Source organism: Syngnathus floridae, chromosome 15, assembly GCF_059516105.1.
Source record: "Syngnathus floridae isolate MCC-2025c chromosome 15, RoL_Sflo_1.0, whole genome shotgun sequence".
NCBI classification, from domain to species: Eukaryota; Metazoa; Chordata; class Actinopteri; order Syngnathiformes; family Syngnathidae; genus Syngnathus; species Syngnathus floridae.
In genome coordinates this window covers 6,567,181-6,585,459 of record NC_142427.1, presented here as the reverse complement: position 1 = coordinate 6,585,459, position 18,279 = coordinate 6,567,181, and the positions used below count along the sequence as shown (strand labels likewise).

Sequence of the window (18,279 nt, the reverse complement as noted above, 5' to 3'; positions counted from 1 at the left end):
CCGGGTTCTTATTGACGTGCGATTGACAGCGCTGTGTGCGGCGTACGCTCCCACCAACAAACATCTAACAACCGCACAGTCGATAAGTGGCCAGACAAACGCATTAGCGAGGATGTGGCCAGTCTGGTTGCTGTGGTGACAGGAGAGCAGCCCACACAAGACAATAATGAGGAGCACAAACGTCAGTACCCTTGCTCCATCCATGCCTTGTGCTCCCAAGATTCCCACGCTGACCACTGCTGTGCAATTTCAGATAGTGGTAGGATTTGACTTATCAATGAAGGGAAAATATTTTTTAAATAATGGGTTTCTTAAGTGCCTGATGGAAAATTGATTCGTTCACTGCCATTGACGAAAATAGACGTCAAACTTTATACTGGGCTGGCAGTGAATGACTTGATGCACGTTGTACCTTGAGGGGCACAAATGCACTCAAAAAAAATCGTACATGATGTCCATCGTAGCATGTCAGGAATATGCGGCTTCTATTTTTGAGCCTTCACAATCTATCTTTGTAAGGAGAGTAAATGCTCAGTCAGTTACTCATCATGATGTCACTTTCTGACCTCAAACCGACGCCAAGTGCATCCATGGAATGTTTCGCTTCACAATCGACCTTTTTAATTTTGCGTCTTATGTCAGGAAGGATAAATCAGAGTTAACACATAGATTTCCATTAACCGGCTATTCACGGGGTTGCCTCGTTCATCAAATTTTCATCCCCCCTGTGTGACCTACATGTCAGCACAGCTTGTTCATTATTATTCGGCATAAAGAAAGATCAATTCATTAGTTGCTATTGTTCCTTGGATATTTGCCTCCGTGCCTCTCAGCTCATTCATAAAGATGAAAGTGGAGTTGGCGTGTCCCTCTGGATTGCGCTCCTCCTCTTGCAGCCTCTTAATGTCTTGTGCCATCATTTTGTGCCAGTCTCCATTTTGCTCTCAGTCTGTGCTATTCCCCCCCCGCTTGGCACCCGTTTTCTACCCTTCCTCTTTCTCTCTCCTCCACCTGACTCATTGACCTTGCCTGTCCTCTCTCAAATGGACCATTTTTTTTTTCTTTACCACCTGGGTAACATTAAACACAATAACGCCCCCACATCCATCCATCTAGCTAACTGTTATATATGCCTTGTTTCTCTCAATGGTCCCCTTGTTTCTTCCAATTGTTTCGATATCCACCTAGTGCTATCCGTCATTTTTGAATTGTTAGTTCTACTTCCTCACTGACATTTATTTGTACTTTTTTGGGGGGATTGAAATGTGCAGGTCGTAGCATATTTTAATGGTGGAGAACGTATGCAAACATCATCATTATTATGGTTTCATTATTTAATTTCTCAACTGTTTTGGACAGGGGTGTGTAGACTTTTTGGGGTTTAAAGTTGTCAAGAGATGCCACAAGATAGCAACAAAGCACAACTTTTGTCTAAATCGAGGGTCTGTGAGTCATTTCAACACAGTTCCTTGACATCAAGATGACACAAGCTGGTGGCAAAGCACTAGTTTTGCCTAAAATGAAGCTCCTCAACTTCAACATAGGTTTTGCTGGGAATAGGTTAAAAAATCATCAACATAAAAACAGATGAATTATTATTGTGATTATAACCTACTTATTATTTGGCACGTAAAAATGGAACATGGGGTATTAATGTATAAGTAATTATATTATCAATTAACTCAAAGTTCATCTCGATCGTATTTTTATACATTATAAATGCAACAAAAGTGCTGCGGGAAGATAAAAACAGAGAGAGGAAAGAAAAAAACATGGGGGCACATACACACCAATACCATCACACCCACCCACATGATTGATGAACATTCCTTTTTTTTTCCACCAAGTACTTCCGGTGAGCTCGTCATTTGGAACAGTAAAACCCGATCTCAGGACGTGTGTAGGCGGGATGGTAATATGTGCGTCAGAGACATAAATAATGTGACATCAGACATGGTGTGACCCGCCAGTGGAGACATCAACAAAGAGTGCCAACACTGTCTAGTGCTGATAAAAAAATTGCCCTAAAGGTCTTACTCCATGTACAGACGATCTAAACAATCTAAAACTTCCAAAACTCTGAACTACACACAGAGCACACTAAAAATTCTCTCCAGCTGTTAACATGAATTTTACTCGCATAGCCGAGGAACAAAAATAGCTTTCAGGATTTCAATGGGGTGTGAACACAGACATACGATCACGCCACTGCACCCACATATCTCTACGGATTGGTTTAAGAACATCTAATCCTCCAGTGGAAGCCTAAATTAGCATCCGCAGCAGTAAATCCAGTCGGCGTGTGGACACCAGTGTGCATTCGTCATTCCAACCCACCTCTGTGGGAATCTTAAAAAGAAGTGTGAAACTAAATTGTGTTTTTTAAAATGCAACCGGAGGTGGGCCTCCCATTGGCCGCTAATGATGTATATACCCTTCAAGAAAACACAGGCCGAGGTTATCCTGCGGCTCTCAGTTGTTCCATCTCAGTGCACTTCCCCTCCCACAGTGGATCAATAAACGCAGGCTACATGAATTAAGCGCAAGCTTAATCTTATTTCTTAAATTACTGTCTCATAGATGGCATGCGGCTTGTCTAGGATGGCTCGCATGCGTATTTTACACTTCTGGGTTTAATGCTGTTAGTGACTCCACCAAAGCACACATCCACCTTGAACATGTCCGTTGCGCAGCTGGTGAGCATCCTCGGAGGGGGAAGATGGCCAGTGTAAGATTTATATGGACGTTTAGGGGTCACAGTTGACAAGATCAGCGGCTGCAGTGTATGGAATGAAACACAGCGCCCTCTAGAGGATTTAACTCCACACAACACCATCCCTTATTCTGACTGCTAATCTTCAAATGAAGAAAAGGGCAGATAATTGATCCCTTCCTGCTGTGTCCAGCTATTATTGGGTCCTGTGTTATCATCCACAGCCTGTGGCCATAATTGCAATTTTTTTCTTTTTTTCTTTTTAAATCATGCACACCCGCACCTCATTATGAGCACACGTCTCATGGTGCACATAGCCATTAATGGTTGTGCACATGAAAGGTTAAGATAAAAAGATCCAGCACACACTGCAGCTCTTTATCGCCCACAATACTGCAAATAATTAATCTATAAAAACAGACCTACAGTGCATTACATGTTCAGAAGCCAATTCACTGTCACAATATCTACCGCATCGTTTTGCGACACCCTGATGACATCACAGTTTTGTATGTCCTCCAGGCGACTTGTTTTCAATTAGCAACACCCAGCAGGATCGTTAACACTCAGTTGAGTGTCGCAGCACCCCAAAACCAAATTAAACCTGTTAAGTCTGTTCACAGGAAGAGCTCAAATCCGAGCCACCAGATGTTTGGTGGTTTGCAGAGGAAGCCCGAGGAGCTTCAATGGTGACTCATCACAATAGGTATCTACAGAGTGGCACACAATACAATGCGGTACATCTGCACAATCTAATAATATCCAACAAAGAAGCATCAATGGAAGTAACAAACTAAATAAATTCTAGTTGAAGTATGAGTAGGAAAAGCCAAGAGATGTGAATTTTCACTATTCGCCTCAGGGCTCTGTCCCATGCCCACTTAAATTCTGGCATTTCACTCTATAGGCTAAATGTAGTCTTCCCAGACAAAACCCAAATCTTGTTACAACAGCCATAGTGAGTCGAGCCTGACTCCCAACTATTTGCTCACGACTTGGAAGGCCTCAACTAATGACTCCACACATCTGTTGTCATTGTTTGTCGTAAAAAGTCTCACCATGTGCAGACTTGACTCTCGTCTCTGGCATGTTTGCTGCGGGGAGTGTCTCCCGCTTTGTTGGCATGGAAACAAACTCAGAGCAAGGACAAGTTTCAGACCCGAGCTTCGCGTGGGTCGTGTCGCGGCCTGTTCCTTTCGCACGAGATTAAAACGAATGTGAGCTCGTGTTGATTTTAGACAAGACAAACACGCAGGCGAGAGATGAGCTCGTCCGTCTGCTTCCCTGCTCTCCCATAAGTCAGCCTCCTTCCTGTCCTCCCACAAACTGTTTCTTGATGCCTCTATCATTCCTCCCTCCTGCTCCCCCCCTCCCCTCTAATCCAGCACAGTGTTTAGGCGGGGGAGATATTTGAAAAATGCTTCTCAGTGACCACACCAAACTCCCCCTGTCACATGGCCTCTTTTTCCTTCCCTTCCTTCTCCTAAATAAGGAATTTCAATTTGAGCAAAGAAAGGGAGAAAGAGCAAAGGGGCGGGTCACAGAGTGAAATAAGACTACCTAAAGGCGTATCTCTTTCTCGGACTCCCTCTTTTCCCTTGAATGCGGGTGAAGTCATATATTTCAGACGAGGGTGTTTGCAGTATTTACCTTGGCAACCTGCGCAGTGCACAGTGTACTGTACTGAAGGGAATTAGATAAGAGAAGGGAGGAGAACAGTACAAGAGAACCATTATTTACCTGAACGCTACAACACAAAGTAAGTAAAAGATTCTTTTCACCCCACTTTCACTTTTCCATTTCCAAACCAAGCTAAGTCTCCAAAAATCAGCTGCTGAAATTTCCTTCTTCCCTCAGATTGACTTGCAGTGTTCTAAAATGTTATTGTTTGCTTATGGTGTTGCACTTTGTGAGGAATTACGCAACGTTATCGTTTTCAACCACTGCCGGGAGTAAGACAGAGTTGATGACGCAAAAAAAGCAGCCGTTTTGTTTTGAGTAATAGCTGAGGTATGCTATGGCGGCATTCAAGTCGCTCAACACAACTCATTCCATTCTTCTGCATCAAATTGGTGAGGAACTCGTGTCCGTAATCGGAATGTGACAAGTTACAAGTCTCAACCTGGTGCGACAACACGGAAGTTGCAAAACACAGGGTCATACGCGAGGCTTCAGGAAATGTGGGTCAGGGTTGAATACAGAGTTGAAGACACTAGTTTTTATTAATTATACATAATATTTTTAGTAACTGTGAAATAGTCTAAATTGTCATTCAATACATTATAGTTGATCTCAGGCAATGATAAACCACTCAAGTATTGACTTTAAAGGTAAAAAAATGCAGTTTGTATTGCAAATCCACACACAGGTGTAAAAAGAGGAAGTTTCAACTCCAGTGCAAATTTAGAATACAGTGGAATCAAGCGTGACAACTTTCACATCCATGTACTATTCGGCACGTTTTAACGGTAGACAAAACAGAACCCCCCCCCCACACACACACACGAGAGTTTCAAATTCAGACTCCTTCAGAATATGATTAACCGACTGTTTTCTTTTCCCTTTCCCACTCGGCTAACTTCAGATAAGTTATTTTGTATGTAAAAAAAAGTCTGTAGCCACTCAAGTTGGTCGCACTTCATTTTTTTATGACTATAAATACCAATGACGACTCGATCAATAGAGTGACATAGTTATTTAGGGTGTACCTTGCCTCAATTACCTGGGAGAGGCTCCAACTGAGCTGAATGAGGACATGCAGTCAAGAATGCAAATGATTAACTATGTCATAATAACAATGAATCATTTCTTCCCGCAGTGTCAAATCATCTAATCCGCTAAAACGCTGCCACTCTTTTGTAAATATTAAAAGCATATGATTGAAATCTTGCTCTCTGGCATCATGCGTTTACAATCACCCCCCCCCAAAAAATAACCCGTGATGGTTCGCACCATAAAGGACCTCCAATCAGTGTACAGTTGAAGGCTCAAAGGTCAAAGTGTGCAGACTTCTCCGCCTTTATTTCATTCTGCGATAAGCACGTCTGGTTTGGATGTGCCCGGGCAGCGCAGATCTTAAGATTGCGAGAGATAAGTGTCCAAGCAGATGTTTGTGATAAAGTGAGCTGGTTTGGAATCATTTAGCAAACAGGCCCACGCTCTTACCGCCCGTACAACCGCTGCGACCTCAGACAATAAACAGACACGAGTCTCATCCAAAGCAGCGTGGCGCCCAAAGACAAAACCCTCATTTGTCAATCTTGCGCCGTGCGGGTTAGGCCTCCGTTTTGCATCAGTGATAAAATAGGAAGCCCGTTTCTAATATTCGAAGGAGCCATATGGACATACCATGAACGTGGAGGCGAGAAAAAGGAAGAGTGGGAAAAATTTTCCTCGCAGGGCTCTAAACTCTTCCATATGGCATCTGCTTAAGTAAAATATGCCACAAAATGATTTAATTGCGGGATTTGGATGTTTCAAAGCAAATTACTTTCCCGACTAGACGTGCTTTATGAAGGGGTTTAGCTATCAGGGCAGTTCTCAGTGTTGGTTGGCGTTTTGTTTGGACTCTTGTATACACATTTTGTTCTTTGTTAGCCAGGGAGGAAGGAAGTGACAGCTGAATGAGCAAACAGGATGCAGGAAGGAGGACTAAGCCTAAAGGAAGCTCATACGACATTAATAGGAGGTAGAAGCCGAGTGTGATTTGGAGAAAAGCAGAATGCTGGCGCTCAACAAGACATGTAGCTTTATTATTAAAACCCGGGACACCATATGGGATTTTTTTTTTCTTAACTAAAAATGAATAAAACTAATAAGTCATATTTGGTCCACCTGAACAGGAACAGTTTTGTATGGAAGTTTTCAAAAATGCTAATGCTAAGTTATCCATACAGCCTTTAATCACAAAAGGGTTTACAGTGAAGAGCTTATAAACTCCTCCCACTCCTTTTAAGTTGTCCATCTGTCTGTCCGTCCGTTTAGTGTGAACCATTCTCAGACATGAGTTCCTCCGTCCTTTTCTCTCGTGACATGTCAGCACACACATACAAACCGGCCGGTTTGTAAACACAAGTATTCGGAGCGGTTGTTGCCAAAATCTTTGCGATTGCATAACGGCTGTGCGTTGCGTCAACTTTTATGGCCTCAATTTTTTTCGAGAAGTACTGCGTGCAGCTGCTATGCAGAAAAAAAAAGATAATACACTGCAACCAGTTAAAGAAAATCAAATTCCCATGAGTGAGATCGTTTTCAATCATAGACATGAAAGGGAACAAAAACAAGAGAAAGAAAAAAACAGACTATAAAGCCTAAACTTAGCTATGATCACAATCTACATAGCATTTTACTTTCTATCGGGTCAAGCTGCACAACTAAGGTATGTTACCACCTTAAACAATATAGTTTGTTATTCATCAGCAACAATTTGGGGGGAAAAAATACTTGAGTCAAACATCAGAATTGAAGGAATAATGTAACTCCTTTTCCCCTCCCGATTTCCTTTGCTAGTGGGGCCACCTTTAAATATTCCATCAAACTCGCATCCAGGAAAGTAGAAAATAAACTGTCAAGTGTCCGGAAGTCCTCTCGCCGTTTCTAAAAGCTAACTTTCCCTTCCTAACAGGATCAACATGTCAAACAGGGGCCCGGCTTACGGTCTCAGCCGCGAAGTGCAGAGTAAGATTGATAAAAAGTACGACCCGGAATTGGAGGAAACGTTGGTGGAATGGATCGTGGCCCAGTGCGGATCTCAAGTGGGCCGGCCGGAGGCGGGCAGATCTGGCTTCCAGGAGTGGCTCAAGAATGGATACGTAAGTGAAATCATTTGACTGCGCTATGCAGATATACAACACTATTTTTTGTTTGTCTCTAGGTGTTAGGTGAGCTCATCAACAGCTTGAACGCACCCAACAAGCCAATAAAGAGCGTCAAGAAGTCCTCAACGGCCTTCGCTCAAATGGAGCAAATCTCCTTGTTCCTCACCGCGGCAGAAAGATACGGAGTCACCAAAACTGACATTTTCCAAACCGTCGACCTCTATGAAAGTAAGAATGGCTTTCAACTCGTCGGTAGTGTTTGCAACATGTTTTATTAATTTGATTATTCGTCTCCAGGCAAGGATATGGCAGCTGTCCAGAGGACCTTGGCGGCTCTGGGTAGCTTAGCTGTCACAAAGAATGATGGCAATTACAAAGGAGACCCCGGCTGGTTCCATAAGTACGTCTTTTTCTCTCTAAAAACATGATGTGTCAAAGTAAGCGGTAGCGCTAGGATGAAATGAGACTTGCAGATATAAAGAAAAAGAAATATCGATTGTCTACAGGAAAGCTCAAGAGAACAAGAGGGAATTTTCCGACGAGCAGTTGAGCGAAGGCAAGAACGTCATCGGACTGCAAATGGGAACAAACAAGTTGGCGTCTCAAGCCGGCATGAGCTATGGGAGACCCAGACAGATCATCAACAACAACTGAGGCCAAAGAGTTAGTTAGATCACCTTTGACCTTTGACAAACTGAAACTCAGCTACAAGCATTCATACAGAAGCAGAACTGTAGCATACATTTAATAGAATCAAGAGAAATTATGCTAAATACAACATAGCACAAGATACATTCCATTTAGAATTTTACTTTTTTAATAATTCTGGCCTTTTTTGTGTGTAATGCATTCCGTTTGAAAATGATTTGAAAATAAAGCGCCTTTTGACTGTTGGGAAGCCTGCTGTGTGATGAGTGATAACGGCATAATAATCAATAATACTAATCAATAATAAAACCAGCACGTGTACAAAAATTTCAAGCTCCCTCTAGTGGTAAACAAAAGAATTACTTATTTGTTCAAACTGTTAGAGTGGCTTAAATGTTATTTTTTTAATTCACTGCAGTATGTTAGGAGCAGTTAGTTGTATTTAACTTCAAACAGATAGCTGCCTTGAGATATGATATTCTGTCAGGATGCTTCTCTGAGCCCATAAGAATATTATTATTATTATTCTCTTGTTAGTTATAGATCAGGACTTGGCATTTGGAACCAGCGTGACCCCTGACAAGACAAAAAATATATATCTCCCTTGAAAGGCTGTGGAAATAAACTGGACAGCCTGGCCCGACCTAAGACCTGCTGAATTAGCTCTTAGCACCGAGACAATTATTGAGAGGTGCAGTGTGGAAATCAATGGGAGCTAATGAATTCTGAGGACCTGCAGCTGAAGGAGATTTTGCGCCACGTCAAAATTGTGTTATGCGACTTAATGTGTGTATTAACAACCCTCAATCTTATGCAAAAAAAAAAAAAAAAAACCCCACAAAAGCTCAATTCCATTTTACACAATCCAAAATGTTGAATGACAGCACCCAGTACATTTCGACTTTGCTGGAGTTCAGCTATGACTGGATCTAATTTAATAATAAAACTATGTGAAGCTGACAACATAAGGATCCAATAACCACTGACCCATTACTTACACTTGGCAGCAGATGAAATAAAATAAATAAAAAAAATCCCACACACACACTTCAAATCCAGAGTGATAAAAAGAACTGAACTGAAGCCAAACGTAACCCGTTAACAGTGCCCGAAGAGCAAACAAGGCTGCCATGTAGATTTTATCATTAAACTTCAAATGCCCGCTGGGAGCAGAAAGTTTGAACTTTACGAGCAGAGTTTGGTTGAGACCAAGCGGAAAAATGGAAGTGTGCGCGGCCAGGCGTTCACACTATTTACATGGACGCAAAATTCCTGCAGGTTTGGATCAACGACAACGTAAACACACCAGAGCAGTGGATATGTCGAGAAACTGAGATTCCAACTCTGGATTACTCAATCATTACTAGATTATTTCCAGCCCCAAGCATGTGGTAGTGGTATCTTTTTTTAACCTATGCAGGATCCATTGTCATTCTTTTCATCCTTCACACAATAAGGAGTATTATAATTGTTTAATTATTGAACAGTCCAGATAAACCATGAAGTTTGTATGAATCAAACATTAATGACTAGAAAAGATATGAACTCAAAAGTGGGAGAAATCTGCAAGAGTATGCAGATTTAAAAAGAAAAAAAAGGCTTGTGTGCGGCAATGTTCTCCAGATTTTAACTAAACAACGTCCCCTGTTGGTAAGCATCTCAAACTGCAGCAACAATTTATCATACAGGCAAGATAAACGATTTTAAAAATCGAACTCTACTTAAAATACTCGATAAAAATATAAAATTGCTACAATGCTACATTAAATCATTTTTATTAGTTATTTTAACTATAGTTTTTGCTCAAATTTCTGTGCAATATTTTATCAAACAATTTTTTTTTCCAACAATAGTATATTTAATGTTGAAATTGACGACAAATGAAACTAAGAAGCAAAAAATGATGACCACTTAACATGACCACTCAAACGCAAATAAATTCCATCCATGATTCATTTATTGGAATGCTTTTAACTCAATAACGAGACAACAAGCTAAACAAGTGCACATAATGTATCGCACAGATAGACCCCCACAATCTAACCCCCCACCTTTCAACATCTCTTATATACAGCCGGGGTCGGTTCTAAACACTCACACCAACTTCCAGACGCACTGTACACAACCGATCCCGTAAACATTGGAGGCGCGCACACACAGACAATCATACACGCTTCAACACAACACGCATTGTGCAGAGCTGAAGACAGCAGTAACTTTAGATAATTTGAAGCTCAGTATGTGACTGATCGATCGAGCTATTAAGAAGCTTTAGCACGAGCTCGCCAACTTTTTTTGTTGTTGTTGCTTGGTAGCGTGATGATTATTCAGTAGCTTCTGCAACTTTTTATTCCTTAAAGTCATGAAGTACAGAAGTCAAAAAAGGGACAAGGTTGTGTGAGAGGTCACTGAGAAAAATGAAATACAACAGGGGAAGGGGGTGTAAAATTACAAAAAAAGTAACAGAATGAAAAGGTGTGTAAGAAAGAAAATACTGTAGAAGCATCAATTTAGGGCACTGAAGGGAGAGAGTGTCATTGTCCATCCATGTCAGGATCCATAACAGCGTGCATGAGAATGAAGAAATTAAATTTGTGCTGTTTGGCAAAGAAGTCTTTTTTTTTTCTTTTGAGCAGGCTTGCACGAGTTACATCGCATGTTGCCAGAGTTACTGCCGCCATTTTACTTTGACAACATAACTGGGGGGGAAAAATGAAGTCAGTGTGTACTAGAGCTCAGAAATCAAGAGAAATACTTCATTTGATTTGACACTGCGCTCGCAAAAGGTCTCACAGGCAGTACGTCGTTTCAAGAGTGTAGTGATGTCTCTCTCCCTCTACAGCACCCACGCCACTCATCAACACCGAGACACGCCCATCTCGGGGTGCCTATCCTTCTCCTGACTCGGGTGCCGCCGTGACCCGGCGGCTCACACCAGCGATGCCCTTCGCTCTTCCGGCGTCTCTTCGAGTATCTGAAGCAGCAAGTCGCTGAGGGGCTTGGCCATGGTGCGGTAACCCGTCGACGTCAAGTGGAGGAAGTCAAACATGTCCTGCGGAGCGATGGTGCCGTCGGAGTGGACGAACTCCTTGCTCACGTCAAGGAGCTGAGCCTGGCCCAGGCGAGGTAGCCAAGCTCGCAGAAAGTCATTGACGGCGGCGTTCTTCTCCCTCAGGGGGTTTGGACGCTCCCCCCGTGGTAATAATCCCTGAGAACCGGTTTGGTTTGAAATCAATGTAAACGGAACATCGGCGGCTTCATTGTAAGCTTCCCCTTGGGGTGCGCTGATAAAACTTTGCACTATGTCAAGACTGTATAAGTTAAGCTGCTGATCTTTGCGATTGTAGATGGCGTCATGACACCGCCAAGCTGCCGATAAAGCGAAGCTCCAGTCTTAAGACGTCTCGCTTGTTCGTTTGAACCGAGCGATACCGACAGGGAAAACTATCAACCCCACTTTGATATTGCGGCTGGCGGCTATTGTGGCATTTTACTGCAATGGAATGAAAACCATTCAATGGAGTAAAAATACCACAGAGCTGCTTTAATCCAACTTGAGAAAGATTTTTATGCCGGCGATATATAGTGACAACCAAAACAATGAAATACACTCCCAAGCTTTTGTGTGCTAAAATATTTGTTTCTTCTAAGGTATGTTGTTTGACTCCATAAAGGAAGGAAGCACGGTTTGAAGAAAAGTGAACTTACCAGCACAACTACTTTTGCTTTGGGCAGACGGGAGGTGAGCAGCTTTGCGATTGAAAGAATTCCTCCAGCAACTTGTTCCGCCGTATGTTCGTGATTATTGGTTCCGACCCACACCACCACAATCTGAAGAAAAACAGATGTTAAGGCTCATCGTGTTCATTCTTTCATTTCCAGAACGACAGTCTTGTGCGTGTCCTTAGTTTCAATTTCTGTGAATGTTGCTGCCACATTGTTTACATACCTCAGTGACATTCCTGTTAATTTTATTTCTTATTCTGACATGTCACACCTTTCACCCTAACCTTATTTTCAAAGCTTACTACTCCATTTATGACATCTGCTCCTGATTATAGCCAAGGTGGCAAGGTCAGGGGCAGCAAACTACTTATTTAAGTGTGCTTGAGGAACACACCGTGCATGCGAGCAAGGACACAAGCGCACAATGTCGATAGACATGACGGTCACACCAACCTTGGGCCGAATGTTCTCCAGCTCTCCGTTCTGCAGCCGCCACAGAACGTTGCAAGTGGTGTCGCCTCCGATGCCGAAATTGAGTGCATGAAGTGGTGAGAACAACTCCCTCCAGACCTGTCCCAACAAATCAGGCAATTTATTTCCCCCACGAGTTCCAAAAAATCATTGCAATAGCAGAACACATACTAAAATACTAATTTCCTATCTCACCTCATACTGCTGCATTAGTTGTACCATAGAGTCCCCGACAAAAAGCACATCTGGTTCTCCATCCTTGCACTCCTGCACAAATCGGGTGTGCTGCAAAATAATCACAACCTTGTTAGGAAAGAGTTGGGGATGTTATGCTTGGCATGATGATCTTGAAAGCTTGAATGGTAGCAGACTGTCTCAGCCCTATTAGCATCAATGGATTAACCTTGCAGGGACCTACCATGTGGCACGACTCAACAAGTCGTGCTCGGAGTACATTGCATCCAAACTCTATACATTTAACTCATTACTGAATGATGATCAATAATGTTTTGTTTTTTTTTTTAAATATATGAATTCTTAAGGGAAGCTATAATGACGTGACCACCACCATACCTGTGACATCCACCGCCCATCGCCTTGCACATCCTCTACTGGCTGAGCCACTGCAGCAGGGTTGAAACCATCACCATCGCCACTCATCCTACAGAATCGGACAAAAGTGTTTACTAACTACCAAATTCAAACAGACACGCACAGACGATAAAAATCAAATCAAGATGCAAACTGAACGCTGCACACCATGTACGCCATTTGTTTGGGAAGCAAAGCATCAGCACCAGCTAGCACAGCCATAGCAGCGTAGCAGCAGATTAACGTTTTGGTGCACACAGCGTGGCCTAAAATGCACACAGACCACTTTCGCTTTCAAGGCGACTGCTTATAAAAATCCCAGAATCAACTCTGGGATTAAAAAGGGCCGCTATTACAGACACGGAGATTTATTTGTCGTTAGCTTGTTAGCAAGCTGACTACTCCAGCTGCATCTGACACTATCGTGTCCCGCGTTTGACTCTAAATGCGGTATAATATCATGTGCTGTTGCATTTTAAAGGACGATCTACCTGGTAGAGTGCAGAGCGTCACTTCTCGACCCGAGGCTGACGTTAGCTGTGATTTAGACTTGACAGCCGTCGCAGTTTGATGCGGGGGGATGCTCGCTACAGTAGCATCAAAAGAGCTAGGCTAGGCGAGACAACAAAAGGCGTGTCATGAAGGCAACTGCCAAAGATCCTATTGAGGAGAGAGTGTTTGGTTGCGACAATTTGCTGTCATGTCGGATAGGGGGGATTCTTAAACTTTTTTTTTTTTTTAAAGATTATTAATATTTTCTGTACAATACATGTAAAATTCGTGGCTTACATTGTCATTTAACCTTAGCCTATAGCCATGCGCTAAATTTTAAAATCATTTACATTGGTTGGACATTATTCATAAAAGTGACAAATAATTGCCCCCTTTTCTCCTAGAAAATAACAACATTTTGATAATGTCCGACAACATTTTATTGGGCATTCTAAAATATATTTATAAATTTTTCAGCCACCCCAATAAAAAAAGTACCTTTTTACTGCACTGTAGGAAATGAATAACATCATTCAAAGGTTTGTTATTTAAAGATTATTATGGATTTGATGACACTAGTTTTGTGACCAAAAAAATAAAAACAACGTTTATCTTGAGCTTTGTGACAAAACGAAACATAAGTAATGCTATACGTGAGAAAATGCTTAATGTATTGCAGTACTCTATTGAGATTCTTTCCCTTTGTCATAACCGTAGTTTGGACACTAGAGGGAGACAAACATCGTTTGTGTTAATGGAACTAACCTTGCAGAGACCTGCGATCTAGGATTTTAAGTTGGAGAAAGAAAGAAAACACTAGTTAATATGTGAAGTGAAACCAGCTAGAGGTACACGGAGAAAAATTGAGTAGGCAGAGCAACAGGTTATGCAAGAAGTGTGCATACACCGCCCATCAGGTGTGTTCTTGCCTGCAGAGGTGACTCAAGATTTACACCGTGGGAGTGGAGAAAAGCAGAGTTTCACTTTACGGACTCTTTTTTTGCGTTTGTTTTTGCCACCTTTTTGGGAACATACATGCCTGCCCCTATTCTACTTTCACGAAGGGACTGTCCGCGTTGAGACGGCATCAATGTTTGCCAGTCTCATGTGTCCGACGTGGTTTCAGCTTCTCCTGGGAGGTTTCGTCCTGTTAGGTGAGTGTGACAAACTTCCGTGACACATCCACCATTGTGTTTGTCTTTTAAAAGTCACGCAACGTTTCGCTGGGAGGCAACTCGTTAGAATGCAACTTTTAAATTAGTAGTATATCACGCATCCACCGTGCGATAATGTTTTAGACTCACGAGCCTGCTGGTCAACCTTGAAACCTTGGTATGCATTTCAGACATTTTGTATTTCACCGACTAGCGTGTAAAAATTTTTAGACTATTCTGATTACTTTGGTTTTCTAAATTGACGTGATTGCACTGTGCAATTTAAGTCACGTTCTCAAATTGTGAACAACTTCCCGATCAACCTTTAAATGTCGTATTTTATTGCTTTATTATGCCAAAGCGCCTTTATTTTGAATTGGTACACGTGTGTGTGTTTGTGCGTGTTTGAAATGTATTGTAAATATGTTATAAATGTGTTGTAAAGATAAGGTGTGTCACTGAGGCGCGCCCTACAGTGATTGAACACAATAGTGTGTGTATTGACATCTATTTTGCTGTCATGACACAGGTAGACGCAATGTGTGTTTAAGCAAGCAAATTTGGAAACACCTGAAGTGATTTAAATCAACACTGTCAGAGATTTAAATCAGAGTAGTGCATGCGGAAGTGTTCACTTGAGCTCTCAGGTGTACTTGCTCAAGGCAATATGCAACGTCCACCCCCTCAAAAATAACCACATACTTATGTTGCAAGTATTTCATTTTTATGTAGCCAGAGATTGTTGTTCTTTGGCTGATCAGAAAGGATAATTGTTGTCTTGCATCAGCTTGGCTTTGTGACCTTCAGACTTTGAGGCAATTATTAACCGTTTAGGAATGAGTCCAACACTTTACTTTTTTTGCTGTCTTTTTTTAGGAGTGGCACGGGTTTCAGGAATTGAGATCTACGCACCGTCAGAGGTGGAGGCGGTCAACGGGACTACGGTTAGACTCAAGTGCACTTTCCGCTCCAGTCACCCTGTGACGGCTCAATCCGTTGTCGTGTCCTGGAACTTCCGTCCACTGAATTCTAAAACAGAAGAATCGGTATGGTCAGACACAAAGAATTCAGTTTTGGTGTTTTTGTTTTTAATATATATTTTTGTCAGGTGTTCTACTACCAGGAGGTGGCGTACCCTCCTAAAGATGGCCGCTTTAAAAACCATGCAGTGTGGTCAGGAGATGTTACAAGAAGTGACGCCTCCATCACCCTGCATGAAGTGCCTCCAACATTTAACGGCACGTACATCTGCAACGTTCGAAACCGCCCGGATGTGCACGGAAATAACAGGGAGACCACCCTCAGTGTCGTCACCAAAGGTTAGTGTTTTTGTATCAACTTCTGAAACCTTCTTGTGTTTATTTTTGCATATCCTGTTCTCTGCAGTTGACACAGCTTGCCATCGAATATCGTTCGCCTTCTCTCCTATTATCAGTTTTTTGCTTTTGCTTCCAGCTACCTTCTCTGAGATGACCATCCTGATCATTGCAGTCGTCAGCGGCTCTTTGTTTATCCTGCTCCTCCTCGGTATGTGCTTGGCCGTGAAGTTCTACAAGAGGAAGCGCAGGAGCGAAGACATGGAGATGCACGCGCAGGAGTCTAATCACTTGGACCCCGAGCCCCAGCCCAAGCCCAAGGATCCGGAGCCCAAACCCAAGCGCAAGCGCAAGGACCCGACCGCGTGGTGAGGCGTCGCAAGGGCCGCCCGCCGCTCCTCTTCCTCTCGGGACTGGTGTGGCTATTTTGGGAAAGAGACTAATGACAGCTTGGGAGTTTTTTTCTTCCATGTTTGCTCCTCCAATGTGAACTTTTTGAGCTTTATTTAAATGTATCATTGCAGTGTTCGATATTATGTATAACAGATTTTACCAAAAATTGCCATACTGTTGTTTTGGTGATGCTGCCAAATAGGAGATGTAAATATGGAGGAATCTTTCTTGAGATAATTTATCTCGGTTTCACAGCAGCAGTTTTGATCACCTGACCTTTGTCATCATGCTATTTTGTGTGTTCATATGCTCCAATGAGACCCTACAATACAAAACTGTTGCTGCGAATGTAATCACATCCTGTCTTTTTTGGGGGGCTATTCTTAAGGATTGAAATCATGATATGAGCAGAGTAACATTTTCTGTCTTGTCAAATTTTTCCTCTTCATCAGCAGAGGCCAAACCCCAGACAACCAGGAATTGTTTTTTGCTGGATGAATGCTTATGTGGTATTATGCCCCCCCTCTCTCTCGCTTGTGGTAGGCTGGCTGGGTCAAGATGAGCATTTTGGGTATTACTGTACAACACATTGTGGGCTTTTTTTTGCTACGCTTTCCTATCAGCAGCCCATCTCACATTTTGTGTATGTGTGCGTGTGTGTGCGTGCGCATGAATGCTGGGCTGAATCAGTAAACCCGCGGAAGCAGCTCATCTGATTCGTGTGAAGAAACCGAAAGTTGATAGCTCAGATGATGACGAGTCTGAGGAGAGCAGTGACGATGATGATGACGACGATTCTGACGATGAAGAAGAAGATGATGATGACGATGATGACGACGATGATGATGATGATGACGACTAAGCCTGATAATGACTTGGCACTTTTGAGTCTTTTGACTTTTGCCCAGCACAAGCGGTATGAATTTTTCATGGTATAAGGTACAAAGGTTTCTCCTTTGTAACGTTGCAATCCAGGCAAGTTTAAGCACTAATTCTTTTATACAAACAGCCTCTGGTCATTTTTTTTTTACATTTTTTTTTACAAGCCTTACGGCATGGTCATTTTTTCAAAAAAAATTTAAATCCATACTTTGCATCGTCATGAGCAGGAATCATCCCACACACATTGGGGCTATGGTTACAAGTCAGGCAAGTTTACTCCCACACTACCAGAAACTATTACGTAATAAATCTTTTTTACAAATAGCCTTATGGTCGTCGTTTTTTACAAGCCTTACTGAACAGTCATTTTTTCTGAAAAGAGAAAAAAAAAAAAAGCCTTATTCATGGTCATTTTTTTTCTGGAAAAAAAAAACCCTTACTATTGTTGGAAAATTCCAACACAATAAATGGTCTTTTTTTCCAGCAAAAAAAGCCTACATTCTACAGTCTTTTTTTAATCATAATAACGACAATGTATAATGAAGCTTTCTTAACTTAAAAGTAGACATATCATGCTTATAAATCCTTCCTTTTCACAGTTTACTCATCCGGTTGTGGATACTTCACACCTCGCTCCCTAGAGGCCGCAAGATGTATACCTGCTCTTCCGGTCGGACATATTTGTAGTTTGTTAGCAGAGGTACAGTTTACTTGCAGCACACACTTTTTGATTGATAGATGTCAACAGCAGAAGACGTCCATCCAACCATACATAACACGTAAGAAAATGAATCCCTTCACAATATTTATGAACATGTCTTGTAAACAAGCACTGCAGTCAAGAAGTAAGCTAGTGCTAGCAAGAAGCTAACAAATGCATTTAACACGTTTCCCAAGAATTAAATAGCCCCTTCGATGCAATTCATCTGATACAACTACTCAAAATATATCCACAAGAAGTGTAAACATAGATTGCACAACGCTAAGATCAAAATAAACACCTTTGATGCAATTCATCCGATACAACTACTCAAAATACATCCACAAATGAAAACATAGATCGCTAAAATCAGCAG

At 42.0% G+C, this 18,279-nt stretch overlaps 3 protein-coding genes across 3 annotated transcripts; 2 read left to right on the top strand and 1 right to left on the bottom strand.

Annotated features, from left to right (window-relative positions):
- The first annotated feature begins 6,944 nt into the window (after window positions 1–6,944).
- Window positions 6,945–8,423, top strand: LOC148386144 (transgelin-like). The gene is made up of 5 exons (XM_088399607.1): window positions 6,945–7,091; window positions 7,338–7,524; window positions 7,587–7,758; window positions 7,828–7,930; window positions 8,037–8,423. Exons 1-5 carry the CDS (start codon window positions 7,036–7,038, stop codon window positions 8,182–8,184), a joined length of 666 nt encoding a protein of 221 aa, XP_088255733.1. The 5' UTR covers window positions 6,945–7,035; the 3' UTR covers window positions 8,185–8,423.
- Window positions 7,339–13,633, bottom strand: pafah1b2 (platelet-activating factor acetylhydrolase 1b, catalytic subunit 2). The gene is made up of 6 exons (XM_088399606.1): window positions 13,458–13,633; window positions 12,949–13,036; window positions 12,571–12,660; window positions 12,358–12,474; window positions 11,887–12,009; window positions 7,339–11,386 (listed from the first exon to the last, which is right to left on the bottom strand). The coding sequence occupies exons 2-6, from the start codon at window positions 13,033–13,035 to the stop codon at window positions 11,108–11,110; spliced, it is 696 nt and encodes a 231-aa protein (XP_088255732.1). The 5' UTR covers window position 13,036; window positions 13,458–13,633; the 3' UTR covers window positions 7,339–11,107.
- A 579-nt stretch (window positions 13,634–14,212) lies between these two features.
- On the top strand, window positions 14,213–17,527 carry LOC148386142 (myelin protein zero-like protein 2). The gene is made up of 5 exons (XM_088399603.1): window positions 14,213–14,612; window positions 15,489–15,658; window positions 15,721–15,931; window positions 16,068–16,296; window positions 17,012–17,527. Exons 1-5 carry the CDS (start codon window positions 14,345–14,347, stop codon window positions 17,181–17,183), a joined length of 1,050 nt encoding a protein of 349 aa, XP_088255729.1. The 5' UTR covers window positions 14,213–14,344; the 3' UTR covers window positions 17,184–17,527.
- The last annotated feature ends 752 nt before the right edge of the window (window positions 17,528–18,279 follow it).